At 43.6% G+C, this 17,072-nt stretch overlaps 1 protein-coding gene across 1 annotated transcript in view; it reads right to left on the reverse strand.

The window, feature by feature from the left end:
• Window positions 1-323: 323 nt before the first annotated feature.
• The window catches only part of col5a3a (collagen, type V, alpha 3a), a 45,755-nt gene continuing 29,006 nt past the window's right edge, over window positions 324-17,072 (reverse strand). Inside the window, exons 34-67 of the mRNA XM_031867716.1 lie at window positions 16,876-16,929; window positions 16,485-16,529; window positions 16,294-16,347; window positions 16,114-16,167; window positions 15,809-15,862; window positions 15,582-15,689; window positions 15,170-15,259; window positions 14,442-14,495; window positions 14,142-14,249; window positions 13,709-13,816; window positions 13,260-13,313; window positions 13,004-13,057; window positions 12,789-12,896; window positions 12,598-12,651; window positions 9,613-9,666; window positions 7,814-7,867; window positions 7,644-7,697; window positions 7,445-7,552; window positions 7,287-7,340; window positions 7,143-7,196; window positions 6,879-6,932; window positions 6,710-6,763; window positions 6,494-6,601; window positions 6,263-6,316; window positions 6,081-6,134; window positions 5,893-6,000; window positions 5,748-5,801; window positions 5,234-5,269; window positions 4,728-4,781; window positions 4,333-4,627; window positions 3,999-4,111; window positions 3,711-3,779; window positions 2,649-2,882; window positions 324-2,500 (exon numbers count right to left, since the gene is read on the reverse strand). Coding sequence (XP_031723576.1) covers window positions 2,354-2,500; window positions 2,649-2,882; window positions 3,711-3,779; window positions 3,999-4,111; window positions 4,333-4,627; window positions 4,728-4,781; window positions 5,234-5,269; window positions 5,748-5,801; window positions 5,893-6,000; window positions 6,081-6,134; window positions 6,263-6,316; window positions 6,494-6,601; window positions 6,710-6,763; window positions 6,879-6,932; window positions 7,143-7,196; window positions 7,287-7,340; window positions 7,445-7,552; window positions 7,644-7,697; window positions 7,814-7,867; window positions 9,613-9,666; window positions 12,598-12,651; window positions 12,789-12,896; window positions 13,004-13,057; window positions 13,260-13,313; window positions 13,709-13,816; window positions 14,142-14,249; window positions 14,442-14,495; window positions 15,170-15,259; window positions 15,582-15,689; window positions 15,809-15,862; window positions 16,114-16,167; window positions 16,294-16,347; window positions 16,485-16,529; window positions 16,876-16,929 — 2,811 coding nt within the window. The 3' untranslated portion in view covers window positions 324-2,353. The remainder of the gene's footprint in view (window positions 2,501-2,648; window positions 2,883-3,710; window positions 3,780-3,998; window positions 4,112-4,332; window positions 4,628-4,727; window positions 4,782-5,233; window positions 5,270-5,747; window positions 5,802-5,892; window positions 6,001-6,080; window positions 6,135-6,262; window positions 6,317-6,493; window positions 6,602-6,709; window positions 6,764-6,878; window positions 6,933-7,142; window positions 7,197-7,286; window positions 7,341-7,444; window positions 7,553-7,643; window positions 7,698-7,813; window positions 7,868-9,612; window positions 9,667-12,597; window positions 12,652-12,788; window positions 12,897-13,003; window positions 13,058-13,259; window positions 13,314-13,708; window positions 13,817-14,141; window positions 14,250-14,441; window positions 14,496-15,169; window positions 15,260-15,581; window positions 15,690-15,808; window positions 15,863-16,113; window positions 16,168-16,293; window positions 16,348-16,484; window positions 16,530-16,875; window positions 16,930-17,072) is intronic.

The following is a 17,072-nucleotide window of genomic DNA, read 5'->3' on the forward strand; positions in this document are numbered from 1 at the left end:
TCAGCCATTTCACTGCGGACCTCGTCTCTTGTTCTCACCACCCACCCTTCCTTCGCTTCTGTCTCCTCCCAGCCTTCCCTCTTGAGGACTGAAACAGAGCTAATTGAAATAAATGAACTGGGGAGCAAATCAGAGTTGATTACATTGGCTGATTGCAAGCTTGTTGAGGGAATGTTGCAGAACCAGTCGGTAATGAAGAGCCTTGTTTGTATATTACACTCTCTCTGGACATTGCAGGCAGCCCCATGCTCTCATGGATATTGTTCCAACCTGTCTGTAGGGTCCGAAGAGGAAAAACACAACAGAGCAATTTCTTTGTTTGTTTTTATTCGCACATCAATTTTTGACAAATACATTTGTTTTTCATTCAGGCCTCAGAATAACTGTACAGTATGTAAAGTTAGTACAACAAACACTATACACAGGATGGGCAGCGCGGGATGGGACAGGAGGAGAGGAGTTAATTACTAGAATGTTTAATTAAACGCCGTGAAAAGAATAGAACAGCGGGAGTGAATTGCAAAATTACACACGTTGGGCACACAGTCAACTGTTTGAGTAGGAGGTAGACGGAGCATTAACATTTAATTTGCTAAGCGGAAAATCATTCGTAAAATAGAATTCACATGCATATGTCCTTTCTGTAATATTTCACGGCTGCCATTTAATAATTTGAAGAAGTCTCTGTTTAAGCCGACATACAGAGACAGACTGTAGTAATAATGTCATCTGAACACAAATCCTGGAGCTGCTGCACAGACTGTGAATAATGGAATAACGTGGCACTATAATAGCACCCGTGGTAATTTCCCTGGGATGTGAGGACAATTTCTGATTCACAGCTCTACAATTTGTAAAGGTAATCTGAAAGAAATGTTAAAAAAAATAAAATCTAAGATGGATAAAATTCTCAAAATGTAACATGATGACACCATTAACTCCAGTCTTGATGCTGCAATTTCTAGTTTCGATAGACAGTTGTCTGGATTCGTGTAAGATGGATTTTCCCTTTTAAAGCGATCAACCACGCTCTGAACTGTCCCTAACCTCTTTTCACTGGCCCTGTGAAATTGGCACCATCAGCCAGAAGATGGACAAAAAAACACAGTAGACTAGTCCTCGGCCTCTGAGGGCGTTTCGTGCTGCTGAAAGAGCAATAACCCTCTATCTCTCTCGTCCTATAATCCTGCCCACAGAGACACACAAACACAGTGACACAAAAACAATAGAATCACTTTTAGCACCACTAAAGAGCAAATCATATCAAATGAACAGCAACACATTCTTTAGAAATTTCAATATATGAACAAAAACAGAGAAACAGAAACCTCGGAGTAGGTGAGAAAAATGTGAAAACCGGTTACGTCAGCAATGCTTTCAAGAGATGCGTCTCTCGGTATAAAGAACTAATGCAGTTAAGACTGTTTTAATCAACATGCTCTTAATTCTTGCCCTGGAATATCCCCAACCTAGTTGCAGAGGTATGTCATATATACCGCAGTAAAAAGGGTGTTAGTCTGACATAAACTACTGTAGCCCTTGAGAAGATGGAGGGCTCAAAAGGCTTATTATCAAACCCATGGAGGGAAGCAGTCCAATAAAGGAAACAACCTTATCCGTTCAAGTAAGTGTCGGGTTCAATAACTAGCTACGCCTTTTGAATACTAATCAATGTAATTCACTGAGCAAACTGCAGTTGAAGGGTAAAAAGGACAATATATCATTCCTGCACACAGGAAATTAATTATGGTGCTTGTGTGGAATTAATATGCTAGGCTAGTTCACAACTGCTATGCAATTGTCACTATAGCAAAATCTGAGCATGCAAATGAGTACGACAACGTTTCTGATTTATTCAGCCGCAGTCTTTGTTAAGCATTAGGTAGCAACTAGTTCATCCAAGGTCTGAAAAGTCCCACTTAGCTGACCCATACCACAGAATGACAGACCGCTCCTCTCCGGGAACATACACGTCTGTCTTTGTAAGTGGTCATCCTCAAGTTGTGCAGTCCTCAAAATTCTAGAGGATCATTTACAGCACACTCAAACAGTGAGAGAAAAAGACAACGAAAAACACTTGAAATTAAATATATTTAATTGGAATATTTCCCTTTGGTAAATGTGTTTTGTTCCCACTGGTACACATCCTCTTTCTCATCATTCTTCTTCTTGTTGTAAAGCCATAGAACCAATCTCATTGGCTGTTGAATAGTCTTAAATGATATACCACAAACCCACCACATACAGGAACATGAAGAATAAATACTGCTTGGGGCAGCGGTAAAAGTCCTATTTCCTTAAGTGAAAACTTTGTGCAGGTCTCTTTTATTTTGTGTTTGTTGTTGGCAAGATGTTAACCGTTGAAGCATACTCGTCCAACTTGGAATCCAAACTTCTGGTTGCTGTTGCCAAAGTCTGCTGGAGCCACATCTATAATAGGGAGCAGCTCTGCCGAGGGAGAGTCGATCTCTAGTTCAGTCCTTTCCTGACCTTTGCGGAACTGAAAGAGAAAAATTAAAGCCATTATTAGAATTTGCTTGGCTTAATAGGACTAACTAGCTCCCCCCGCTCTCTGGCCTAAATCCCTGTACAAGGCTAATTCTTATTTGTCCAGCTAGTCCCTTTCTCTGGCATGGCCCTGCACTGACCTGGCATCCATCATGCACCGCATTGATGAAGGGGCTTTTGGCCTGTGTCAACTCCTCGTCATTGCTGCCCCGAAAGCGGAGGGCACGCTGATGGGAACGAGAGGTTCTGTCAAACCAGCCTGCCGAGTTCTGGCAGGTGTAGGTGAAGCTCTGCTTGGCCGTGGCACTCAGTAGTTTCAGGAAGGTCAGCTGAACTACATGCACAGGGTTCCCATCCCTGTCACTGTAGGAGAACTGGATGACACAGCTAGAGACATTAGTGTTCTACATAGACGGATATAGTATGTACTATAAACCCCCGATTAATTAAACTGCATTGCCTTTCAATTAAATACAATACACAAAAACATGTTTTCTCTAAAATAGACAAATCCACAGAAAAACATGTCTGAGTCTATAATCTTTCTCAGACAAATATGAGTTCTAATCACTGAAATTACAAACCTGCCACCCTGTGCTGATGAAGGCGTTTACGTCAGCAAGGGTGAAAAGTTTGCGGAAACTTCTCTTCAGAATCAGAACAGACAGGGAAAGTAAAGTAGGTAGTAGGGAAATTAAGGGAAAAAAAAATAAACCTTAAGCAGATCCAAGGACTCTGTACGAGAAAGTCAGTGAATTGCAATTGTGCTGGCAGCTCTATGATTATCTGAGAGCGTTATGAGACCTCTGATCAGGTGCTCATGAAAGGCCAGTGCTCTGAGCGAGCTGCCCTGCATGTTAGTCGATGAAAGAGTTGACAATGGCTCTTTCTGAGTCATCCAGAATGCTGAATTCAACTGCGGGCAATATCAAATCAGCTCTCTCATTGCACAGGGTCTAAAAAATTGATACCTAATTATATAATATAAATATACAAATAATAAACTAAAAGCACACGGATAGACACGTGCAAACCTACACATTCATGTGAACACACTCAACAAATGCTTGCACCTCAATCTTATGCATGAACATCATTCAAGCACTCTCAATTAGGATGAGTAATTTAGCTGAAAAAGACTGCCTGGCATTTGGAACCAGTTGAGATTAATGGCAGGAGGTTAGACTTTTTTTTTGTTGTACCTGCTTGCCTTTCCTGTATTGGCTGTACCAGCTTCCTGGCTTCTCTTTGTTCCACGCTGCTAATTTCACCTAGAAGCAGAGAGAGAGAGAGAGAGAAAAAGAAAGAGAGACAGACAGACAGACAAAGAGAGAGAGAGAGAGAGAGAGAGAGAGAGAGACAGACACAAAGAGAGAGAGATGATGTTGAGTCAATTTTAGGCTTAAGGGATATAGGGAGTGATTTTTGCTCTGATGTTATTTGATGAGGTTGACTTTGTAAAGGCTGACGGCAAGAGATTGGAGACTTACATTCTCAATCCTCTTGTCAGGGTAGAGACATGTCTCTCCATCAGCTGTGAAGTTACAGTAGACCTTGATGGAGTCTCGGTGACAGCCCTGGTTAGGATCAATCCAGTAGTCTCCTACAAAATGCACAAAGAAAGGACATTGATCAAGCATGTGTATAATGAACACATCGAGGGTTACACAATGATTACATGCAGCTGGCGATAAGATAAAGAGCATTTTTACTTAAAAGGGGGGTTTGCTAGAGGATGTGTGAATTTTCTTCACTAGTTTTTCCTGGATAAAACATTGAATGTGTTGAAATAGGCATCAATCATGAAGCATTATCTTTGCTAACCGTCTTTGTAGCCCGGTTGGACCATAATGAGCTCTTTGCAGGTCCGGGCAGGGCTCTCAAAGGATCCCAAGGGCCTCCTCATCACCTCTACTTCCGTTTTCATGGAAGATAGGATGGCAAAGACCTCTTCCATTCCCTCGGCGTCCTCCAGAGGCTGATCTCCCTGGGGTAACTCCTCCAGATCCACGTCCTCCTCTCTGAATGGAGCGGCTCCTCCTGCCCGATCGGAGTGCCTTCGTCTCTTCCGCCTGCCCTCTCTGATAGGCAGAGGCTCAATAATTGTCGCAGGGGGTCCCTGGAGGTAGCAGACAGAGATGAGCAAGAGGTGACAGGGCGAGACAGAGGGTAAAGATGGCACTGAGAGGGCCATGATGTGGATCATTCGCAGTACTCACAGGGAGCCCTGGGGGTCCAGCAAGGCCTCGATCTCCTCTGGGACCAACAAAACCCTGGAGAATAGAACAGGACAAAACTTTGTGTCAAGCATTTCTCACCTGGAGCCTCTCTCACACCACTTGGCTAAATCCCAGCTTTATCCAGGCAGATATGGCCTCCGTTATAGGATTATCCAGCTGCGTGCATCAGCACTTTGTGGTCAAAGCATTGGCTCTCACGACACACTGTAGTGGTTTTCATAACATCACACACCAGAACCAAATCTTATTAAAAGGGTGTGATTGAAAAACATCACACACACAAGGCGAGCGTGGCTGTACAGCCTCTTTTTAGTTCCAAAGACATGCAGTAAACAAAGTAGAGCATTGTGTTTGTGAAGCACGGTACATTTAAACCAACAAACTTTTTCTCTCTTCCCCGGCATATGTTCCCAGCAGCTGCTAACCAAGCTGAGGTGTGAGTACAGCGACGGCAATGTATAAACAAGACAGATGACTGTACTCACTATTTCTCCCTTCGATCCCTTATCGCCAGCTGTACCCTAAGAGTGGAGAGGAGGAGTAAGTAAGCAGTAAAAAAGACAAGTAAAAGTACATACTCTTCAAACTATCTAATTACTCAAGTAAGCACTGCAAAATACTGTCAGCTATTCACTGATAAATCCGGCACCTGCTTAGCGACAGGGCAGGTTATGGTCAAAATGATTCATTACTGAGTAACAATGACAATAATAACAAGACTGTATGTTCTCTGGACAAAATGGTTCTTACTTTAGCTTTGCAGATAGAATCAGCTGCTAAATCTCTGCGATCCAAATCTATACAACCTTAACATTACTGCTTTTTTGCCATAGGATGGACAATAACAGTATGTGAATAGGTTGATACATATATAACGTTTCTTAAGACATCAACACATTCCTTTTTGGCTTAATACGCAAATGACTTATCTCGTATTGTAGCTGAAATCAAACACTGATCATACTGAAAAGCATATATATTAACAGCTATGTGACTTACTGACAGTCCAGGTGTTCCCAGTGGGCCAGTGGGACCATGTGTGCCGGGCGTACCCTATATATAAAGACAAGCATATCTTGTTAGTGAACTGAACTTCCTGTTGTGTGGAAGTATATCAGATGCATTGTTTTGCAACTAAATGCACCTTGTCTCCTTTAGGCCCTTGTGTACCCTGGATCCCAGGAAGGCCTCTGTCTCCCTTCTCGCCATGTTCTCCTGGGGGGCCAATTAGGCCGATCAACCCACCATGACCCTGCAGACCGAGATATGGTTCATCAGCATTGTTTCTTAACTGGTGCAGAGTTTTCTCTCTGTCAAGGGCTAAACACTCACTTTGTCTCCCTTGTTTCCAGGGTCTCCTTTTAATCCTGGAAGTCCTTGTGGCCCCTGTCAACAATGGCAGATGTATTAGTTGGCCAATGCACATGGAATATTGTTCGGTTGGGTTGGGTTTGAATCCTGATTTATTATTATGAATGACGCTCTCCATGAACAGGCAACTATAAGGATCTTACTATTGGTCCTGGTGGTCCAATTTGTCCTGGTGGCCCATTTAACCCGTGCTCACCCTAGAGAAGAAACACAATAATTAGAGATCAGTGTAAAGTATGCTGAAGCAATGGTTAAATGCAACCAGTGATGGAAGTTCGTGTGCTGATGATTGTCAGTGATGTTGCTTCACACTCAACAAAGTCAGTACCAGCTTCAGACTAATGTAAACAAAGCATTTTACATTGTGTACTGACCGCTGAACCTGGGATGCCTCGAAGACCTTCCGGGCCAGACCTCCCTGGCTGGCCTTGGGGTCCCACTGGGCCTGTCTTCCCCACTGGACCATGGGTCCCTGTTGTCCCCTACAGAGCAGAGGGACAGACACAGGCAGCCAGGCATTATGACCAGAAGGGCTTTGCCGTAAGGCACCAAACACAACCACGGAGCTCAGTGCCAGCCATTACCCTTACCTTGGCTCCCTTCATGCCTTGCTTCCCTTCATTTCCTGCAGCACCTATATAGCCCTGGGGTTGAGAAAGACAATGTTGATTGCCATGATACTGACACTGCAAACAAACACATATACAGTAGCGACCCACACATGTAGGCACATAAACATATACAATATGCTGAGCTCACCCTCCGTCCAGGAGGTCCTGAAGGACCTGGCTCTCCAGAGGCTCCTGGAGGTCCCTTCAGAGAAAAAGACAAAAGGACTAATGTTAAAACAGAAACACATTATCACTCAGTCACCTAAAACTGAGAAGAACGTCCAGCCGTAAAGATGAAGAAGCAAAACCTCAATATGTCACAGAGAATACAGACTAAGCTAAGCTAAGCATACAAGAGCTACTAGTGTTGTCAACATGCAAAAAGTGGGGGGGGGGGGGAATCACTGCTTACTGCTTTGCCAGATTCTCCATTGTCTCCTTTAGGCCCCGGTCCACCATCTACTCCCTGGATAAAAAAAACATCATGTAGAAGGAATAATCAAACAATAAGTTCATGACAAATTAATAGTAAAACAATGATAACAATAATACTCACATTGACGCCAGATTCTCCGGGAGGTCCTGAATCTCCGGGGAATCCAAGAGGGCCCTGTGGGGACAAACAATGAGCTAGACACCATCATAGAGCAACAACAGTCTGAACTGACAACCAGAGCAAGAAAGAGTTAATGATCCAGAGAGACGGAGACTCACAGGGTTGCCTTTGGGGCCGTCCTCCCCTTGTGTTCCTCTGGGTCCTGGAGGCCCCGCTGCACTGTGAGGGCCAGAGTCGCCCTTTTCCCCCACATCACCTTTAGCACCCTGGGACACCGGCATGTGAAATGACAATCAGTGAAAGGGTAAAGAAAGGATGAGCAAGACGGGAAGGAAAGATGGAATTAACATGACTTACAGCAATGCCAAGCTCTCCAGCTGACCCAGGGTTTCCAGCTTCTCCATCCTCACCCTGGTAGAGAAGGAAAGCACAAGATAAAAAAAAAACACACACACACACAAACCCCCGCTATGATACTCGGATGTGCACAGGCACACACTGTGTAGTTGCTAATCGGAAATGCTGACCTTCTCTCCAACAATCCCAGGCTGACCAACTCCACCAGACATTCCAGGTGGGCCCTGTGGTAGGAGGACAGAGAACAGCTTGAGCCAAAATATCATACAAGGGCAAGTTTGAAATATTCATTTGATTTTTGAAAATCGAGCTCTTGGTGCAGTATCTTTTTGTTGCTACTTGTCAGCAGTTCTGCTCACAGAATGCTGAAACTGGAACAGAATTATCACAACACAAGGGAAAATACTGTGACAGGTTTGCTCTGTGGATCGTGCCTGAGTCGCACAGTAGAGTGGATGCTATTTCCCCCTCTCAATTGGTTTGTTTGTTCACTTGTGTAGGTGCATGCATGTTAGCGTGCGCATACGTCTGTCATTGTGCTTTGTCTTGAGACAAACCCAGTAAAAGCACGTCTTCGGTAGAGTGCACAAACATGAGAGCTGAATACCGCCACGCACTACTCCCGCTCTCCTGCCATCACCTGCTTTCTTTCCTCTCATGCCATCCAACCACCATTTCTCTCTTTTCCACAATTCCTGTATCAATCCATTAATGGATCCCATCCTCTCTGCACCGCCGTATTTCCAATGCTTCCTGTGAAGAAGCCGCAGCGTGGCTCATATAGATTTCTGCAGCTTGCTGCTGAATAATTGACCGGTGTGAGAGGCTGCAGAGAGACGACCATTACCAGAGGTAAATATAACTGCCTCTCAGGGATGATAGTCTAATACGTCTTAATGATTCATAAAGCAGTAAATATAACTCTCTCCCAGGGATTAAATCCTAATACTGTTTAATAATTCAAGTTTCAAAAGCAGCGGATGGTCTGTGGTAGGAAGTGTTCAAATGAAGAGACAGAATATAAAGATGAGAGGCTGGGAAATATAAAATATGTTGTGTATAAGGATACGCTATTGTTTAGTTTGAAAAGTAGATAATGCTGCGTATTGAATGGATGTCTTTTTGATTCCAAAACTGATACACCTTCATGTTTTCTGTATGTATCACAAAGGCATGCTGCTACTATCACTTGAAAATATCAGAACTCCAATACTTGCACAGGGTCTGTGTAATTTCAAAATTGCAAATCAAAAATGCAAGAATTTAGATTAAAGGTGCACTGTGAATGATATGGCAGCATCTAGTGGTGAGGCTGCAGATTGCAACCAACTGATGTCCTCCCGTGCGCTTAAGCGTGTAGGAGAACTATGGTGACTGACACCAAAAATGTGAATGGTCCTATCTGGTGCCAGTGTTTGGTTTGTTCGTTCTGGGGTACTGTGGAAACATGGCAGACTGAAGAGGACCCGCTTTGTAGATACAAACGGTTCATTCTAAGGTTACGAATGATTTTTATTTCCAGTTGATTATACACTAAAGACAACATACTTATTATATTCATTTCTACCAATAGATCCCCCTAAATGATTCACCCGGTTCCTTTAAATTAAATCAACAAAAATAATGATTTAGCCTCAATGATACATTTTCAAAAAAAACAATTCATGAACAAATAATAAATATTTGCAAACCTCAATGAATTATCCTAAAAAAGGCAAGAACATCAGATTTGAAATGTTTTTCCTATGAATATTTACAGTTTGTGTTATGAAGATGGATATGAACAGCTTGTTGATATAATTCGTTCCTCGCAGGGTAATTCTCCTTTCACTTGCTTTAGAGCACCTGTATTTGTATAGAGTGTTCTCTTTATCCCTCGCTCAATGGGACTGTCTATGTGATATCACTAATAGTCACACTCACGTCTAAACCCACATGGGTAATTTTAAAAAGTCATGCTGTACTCTACCTCTCTACCAATGGACCCCTGAGGGCCTCGTGGGCCATGCTGTCCTGGAGGCCCCTGTGGAGAGAGAAATAAAATGTCTCGTTAGTATATCAGTGCAGACGATAAAGATATATATACTGCATTAATAAAACATGCAGAAGAAATACAAACTGAATGTGAGCTAGTCGATGACCGGTGCCTCTTAAATTAAATGAGTGTTAGAAGTCAGGCCATGGAGGATTGCTTATGCAATGGCCCCAGGATCCATGATCATTATCGTAGTGACATGATGAAGACATCCAGACAGGTCATTACCCTCAATATGACACGAGCTCTGATTCCTCCCTCCCTCGCATCTCTCTTATTCTCCATTTTTAATAAGAAACCTCTAGTCTGTGATGTGCAAGGCCATATTCTCTGAGCCACAGTAACGTCATGTGATTTGACTCTTCTGTGCAGCTCAAGAGAGACCGGGAACAATTAATCCGAACTGTGCTCGGCTTCAGTTTCAGTCGAGTAGATGTTGAACTGTGCTCTGAATCACTCTGAAGTCTTGGAGGGAGCCTTGTGTTGTGAAGACACTGAGACAGAAAGACAGACAATCTGCCCAGAGAGAGACTGTGTGGGACTAGAGGAAACATATATCCTTCTGGCGGAGAGATACTTGAGCATTAGAGGGGAGAATCCTGTGATCCGCAATGCTCACACATGAATAAAACTTTCCCACTGAGTCTTGAGCATCTCTCCTCTCTCTTTCTCTTTCTCTTTTGTTTTGGTTCCATTCTGATTCCCTCCTTAATCTGGCTGTGGAGAAGAGGGGCTATAGAGAATCTTGTTGAGCGTGTGTTCATGGTTGACAGCGTTGCGAGATGACTGTCACAAAGGAGGATGCTCATTAGACAGCCAAGGCTGAGGCTAATCTGATTAGCAGCTGTCACACCGTCTTCCTGCTCACAATCAGTGCTCCGCCTCTTCCTTCCACTCCATTGCTTCACTGCGTCCTCTCCGTAACACTCTCTCCTCTCTTTTTGATCCTTTTCTTCATTTTACATGGAGGACCACCTCTTCATCCTGTGGGCTTGTCTCTCTTGCCCATAAAGTCACCGTCATTCACACTCAGCCTTGAAGATCCATCACCAATTGAAAAGACGAGTTGAGCTTGTTATAGGTGTTATGGTTTCTTTTGCCATCATTACTCTGGATATCATTTTTATCAGAAAATAAAAAGATATAACCAAGGCCAACAGACTTGGAGATATGAGGAACAGAATTAAAGCGCAGTTGACCGAAGAGTGCTTTTTTTAAACCAAGGATGCTCTAATAACACAGTTCTTGTTATACGCGATGGTAATATGGTTGACTAGTTTGCTGCTACTTAGCAGAGCTAATGTGGGATGTTCATTTCTTTGATAATCAACACCTTTAAAACCCCACACAAAGTGTAGGCATTGTTCAGTGTCATTGTGTCATGGATGTGATATTTCTGTACTATATGAATTAGGTTAAAAAAAGGAATATTCTATACTATTAGGAGCAGAACCATCATTGACGTTACACCTGTGCTTTTCTGTTATCACAAGTTCAATTGTCGGCTTTGGAAAAATGCTCAAGAAAACCACAGATTTAAATTTTGCCCTTAGTTCCTCAACAGATGAGGCTGATTAGATTGTTAGGTGTTGACAGTCGTCGAGGCTATTACAATGGAGTAATCTGTGAGCATCGATCTCACACTAGACTGCTCCAAGTGTAAGAACCATGACTGACTTTACTCTAAAGGTCTATCAACACCTCTTTGTACAACCGGAGTCTCAATTATATTGAGACTAATCAGACCAGAACAAACTAAGCCCCGCTCAAGACCCGCTGCCTGTAGTTCCAGGGCGGTGAGCGTTGATGAGTATCGGCAGAGGAAATAGGTTGATTCACATGTTTGACACAGCAGCAGGATCAGCACAAAAAAACAAAGCAAACAAAACATGTGGCACTAATGAAAGTTTAAAGAGGTGGATTGTCTGTGTCCCAGCTATAGCTCCTACGCTGCTGATACCTTGAACCTTTACAATACTAAATGTACAATAATCTGGGAAACAACATGGCTCCTCTCTCCTCATTATCAGCCTTTTGTTTCTATAACAGGCTATAAAAAAAATACCATTCCCTCATCTAACGAAATAAAAATCATCCATCAAATTCCTTTTATTATTTCCCTCATATGAAAGCAGTGCGAGATGCATTCTATAATGCAGTGTGATTGCATTTAACTATTTTTCTTCTGATAGTAACCTGTTTTCATTTGTTTCTGGGTTGCATTATCTACAAGCATCGAGCCAAGTGATTACACCTACAGTAACACACACCTATTCAATGTGTTATTAATGGGGTGTCACTAAAATATTGGTGTTGGTCCTGTTTTATTTGCAGAGTACTGCACCCTCCTGATCTTGCCAAATTGTGTGCATCATGTCATTTTTTCAAAACAAAGGGGGATAGTCTTAGTCTGCTTCTTGGATAAAGCTATCACATGAAATAATGCACTACTTACACCCGCATCAGAAACACCGTACAGGTAACAGAAAACACTGAGCTGAGTAATGATCTCAGACAAATACAAACTCGTTTCCAAATCAAAAACTGAAATACGGTACTTGCACAAGCTCTGCATTACACCCTAAATATTCCTGGTAAATAATGAATTGTTTTCATACTGATGAATGCATGTAAATACATGTTTGATCTTTGAAAAGATTCATCAAACTGCTTTGGTACTGGAGAGAAAATGAAGAAAAGTGGAGAAACATATTCAACGTTTTTTTTGGAAAGTAAAGAAAAGGCAAGTCGATATCCAATATCAGACAAGACCAAGACAAGTCAAAGTCATACAATCATGAAACAAAATGTAAGATGTCAGTAAAGTGGTGTTGAGAAAAGACTTGAGACTGACACTGGACCTCAGCAGTAGACTTGAGATGAGTGTTATATGTGCTGAGATTGCTGAACAGCACTCACCATCGAGCCAACATGCCCGCTCTCTCCCTTCTCCCCTGGTGGTCCTGGCATTCCCTACAAATGGAGATATGGTGAGCAGCGCAGTCTCCGATATAAAATGAAGACCGAGATAAACTAAAGTTTAAATGTTTAAATCAGGGAGGAGCCAATGGAGACGCAGTCCGTTTTTTGGAATTGACAGTAATTCTTACCTGTAGACCAGAAGGACCAGATGCTCCCTTAAAGCCTCTGTGTCCTTCATCTCCTTTCACCCCGTTCATGCCCTGCTGCCCACGAGGACCTGGCTCACCATCTGCACCCTGAAATATACAAGTACAGGTCACCACTGTACACTGCGTTAACACTGCACAACCTAAACCAACTTCTCATACAATGGTGTGTTTTCATCTGAGTTTTCATAACATACTGGCAGTCCTTGTTGGCCCACAGGCCCTTGACTTCCAACAGGTCCTTGGGGTCCCTAGAAAAGCAGAAGGACAGTTCAATACACATTCCCTGAAGGAAAGACATGATTAAAACAATCTGCTCATTCCAGCAGATGATGCAGAGTCCAGGCAAACATTTATCACAATGAATTGCAGCCTACCAGTCAGTTTGTCCTCTACCTCCTGGTGAGGCCAGTGATGTGCTGTTGGGACTATTCGCATACAATTCATACTCACAGCTTCTCCTTTGTCTCCTTTACTGCCCTTCTGGCCTGGTCCTCCTGTCTCTCCCTATGGAGACAAATGCACACACATGAACATACACACAGAAACGACGACGAGAGAAAATACTTAAGAGCAGTGCTGCAGTCCAGTTTGGCTGTCCAATAGTGGAAGGATTACTTAACAGGCCTACCAGGTCTACCAGGCTTCACCTGCAAAATGTAATTAGCATAGACACGTACCGACCACAAAGAGGAACAAATGGACTACAAAGAAACATAAAAAAACTACAAAGAGATGCAAAACAACTGCAGAGATGCACAAAATCACTGCAAAAGGGGCAAAACAACGAAACAAAAGTCTGTGTGTCTTGCTCCTGTGTAGGAGAGATGGAAAAGGACTTTAACATATTCTTGCTCAGGGACCATTGTCTCATAATCCGCTGATGTGTCCAATATAACTACCTTGTCTCCGTCCTCTCCTGGAGGCCCAGGAGATCCCGCAGCCCCGGGCAGCCCGAACGGTCCCAGTTCCCCATCATGCCCAGCCGGCCCCACAGGCCCCTTTTCTCCCTAGGGAACAGAAGGAAAAACAGCACACATCTAGCAAATGCTACAATACTTATTATCCTCATATAGCAGCATGACACATTGATAAATGGATCAAACCAGGAGGGAAACTTGCACCCAAGAAAGCAGGCTTGATCACATTCATATTTGTCCCTGCTTTTCTCTCTCTGTCTCCTTTGCCTCCCTCCTGCTCTCTGTCGCATAATGACACATTCCAAGGCGAGAGCACATGTTATTTATTACCCAATGGTGGGAGGTGATAGGACAGTATGTGTTAGAAAACATTGTTTTGCCGAAGAAACAAAATTAGCAATGTTCCAAATCTTACTGGCTCGCCTTTCTCTCCCATCGGCCCAGCAAGACCCACGCCGCCGGGCTGTCCTGGCTGGCCAATAGCACCTGTCGGCCCAGCGGGGCCCCTCTCTCCAGTGGCACCCTGAAAAAAAAAAAGAGGAGCCAGAGCGATGAGGTGAGCATGATGCACTCTTTGATTTAATGTGGTGGTCACGATCAGTGATCACCATGGAAACAGCCTCCTGCTTCATATGTCCTAGCATTTTTTTAGACCATAGAAGCTGGCAGAGAGCAGGGGATGAGATGGAAAGCAATTTAACAAAATCAGACTTACAATAAGTCCTGCGACACCAGGTAGGCCCTCTCCTCCCTTCAGACCTGCAGGACCCTGGAGATGCACATAAACAGCCTTCACAATCACGCGACAACCGCATCCATTGCAAGTTTTACCATCAGTGAAGTAAGTTTCCATTTGCAAAACTCCATGCGTAACTGGCAGGATTTTAACTTAAACTGTGATGTAATTGCAAGCTGCACATTCCAAAGGATCTTGTGTTGACTGTAAGAAGTGGACGTTGTCACCGTGACATCACCCTTTAATTTGTGGACTACGGTTTTGAAGCTGAGAGTTTGGTGTTTTGGCCGTCGCCATCTTGTTTTTTTTTTCGTGACACGATAAGATGGAGCAAAGTACTACCGAACGCTGAATAAGACATTTTAGGCAAACAAAATGGTACATTTAACTTCCATGTACTACAATCACACTATGAAGGGGTTAAAGTTGTAAGACGAAAACACGGAAAACTCCCAGACTCGACAACGCTGTAGTAGTGACCTGTCAATCACAAGGAAGTCGAGCCCTAAAGCATACCCTGCTTTATCGTCTATTTTACTCTAAATGGGACTTTAATTTACAAAATAAACATCATGCTGTGTTGAAGAAGTGTTGAAACTAGCAATTATGACCATAAACTCATGTTTACAATCTTTACTGAGGTAATAAACCTCCTGGTTGACAGTGAGAGATGGCGAGGATGTGAGATGCATGAAAGTGTACGCTACCATTGCACCAGGGGTCCCTCTGCTCCCTCTGAAGCCTTGCAGCCCAGTAGGGCCACTTTTCCCTGAGGCTCCTGATGGACCTGGGTCTCCCTGGAAACCACACATACACACATATGTGATTAGATAAAAGGCAAGTAGCGAGCAGACAGCAGGCCCTTATGCAGTCATAAATCACACCAAACCAGCAAGTCGCACCAAGAAGCACCATTTATCTTTTATGAGCCATAATACACTCAACACCGCAAGGTTGCCTCTGTTATTTATTAGCAAATTAGAGGGTGGGATGAGACCCAGGAGATAAGATATGCAATAGGCAGAGCTGAGAGAGTCCTTGGGCTTTATCTAATATCACAGTAATAAGGTGATGCTGGTAAGTGATTATGAGCCCAACATTATGATGAAAACTACCCACCTTGGCACCCTCCTTTCCGGCAGATCCCGGTAAACCATGCTCACCAGGTGGTCCTGGCGATCCTGGATGGCCTCTGTCTCCAGTTGGTCCTGTCTCACCAGAATTGCCCTGAAAACAAGCAAGTTACATGACACATATTTCATAACAGTTATTTAAAAACACGCTGTCTTAAATAAACAGCTGTGTGCATAACAATCAACTAATATGCCATTGGCTGATCCTCTCACCTGTGGTCCTACAACACCTAAGGGGCCGGGGGGTCCATTTTTGCCTTGGAAGCCCTGAAGAATAAGACAAGTGAGCCTCAGAGTTGAAACAGAGTCGATAGGATGCACACAGGGCAGGTAATCTTGTTAGAGGCCTCCCGACTTGCACTCTTCAGTAATCAGTAATTCAATGCTGAAGTCATAGCTTTCGACTTGTTTGCTGCGTTGACACGTGCAGTAGATCATGTTGACTTTCAGCTCTCTGACAAGTGAATTCTGGTAAAAATACTAAACGTGTAGCCTTATTCAGATTAAACGTTACTCACTGGTTCCCCTCTCTGGCCTGGATGACCCGGTAATCCATCTTTTCCGGGTGGACCCTGAAAGGGAAGCATTTTCTTACATCATTGTCATGACCTGGACATATTCAAACTTGACCATGAGGTAAAAACGAGTGATGGTAAATCACGGGGCAATCACTGTACAGTACATCATAGGCCACTCACATTGGTCCCTCGAAGTCCTGGTTCACCGTTTCGTCCCTGTGGTCCTTGGGGGCCCTAGGAAACAATAACACAGATTGTCTCAAACCCCAGATTGTAGTTTCTGGTGCTTGGCCTACACTGGTTTGAGACTGAGATGCCAAGGCTTTACATCTATGGTCTTTTTTAAACACTGTATGTAGGAAAAAGATTACCTGTTCTCCGGGGGAACCTGGAGGACCCTCTTGTCCAGCAGAACCCTACCAGTTGGACAAGGCAGGAGACATGAAGACGCAAAAACATGAGCCACTCAAGCATTTCTAGTTTTCTGCCCGCCAGCAAATCTTTAGCTTTCCCAAGATGGTCTTTGAGGGTGAGAGTGAAAACTGAGGCATCCCCTGCCAGACAGTCGCTTCTCACTGCACCAGATGGCCTGTCATCGAGAAGTGAACAGCAACATCCACTTCCAACTCGGTCGGCACATTCATCCATACTTTATGAGACAGCCAGGTGTGTGTTTATGTGACTGTAAATGTTTGTGCATATGTTTTTCTTTATGTCACTGTTTGTGTGTGTGTGTGTGTGTGTGTGTCAGTCTAAGCTCACCTTTTCTCCAGGCTTTCCAGTGGGCCCCTTTGCTCCTCTTCCCCCCCGGGCTCCCTATTGGAAAACAAACAACTGTCTGATTAGCACATTCTGGAGGTGGAAGATAATAGTCTGGTGAAAACACTGCAGTGATGCAACAATGTGCCTCCCACAAGTTGCGGTACACCGATGGTATCTAATTCGAGCAAATACAGCTT

This window comes from Anarrhichthys ocellatus, unplaced genomic scaffold (assembly GCF_004355925.1).
Source record: "Anarrhichthys ocellatus isolate YVR2014 unplaced genomic scaffold, GSC_Weel_1.0 scaffold40, whole genome shotgun sequence".
In the NCBI taxonomy this organism is placed as follows: Eukaryota; Metazoa; Chordata; class Actinopteri; order Perciformes; family Anarhichadidae; genus Anarrhichthys; species Anarrhichthys ocellatus.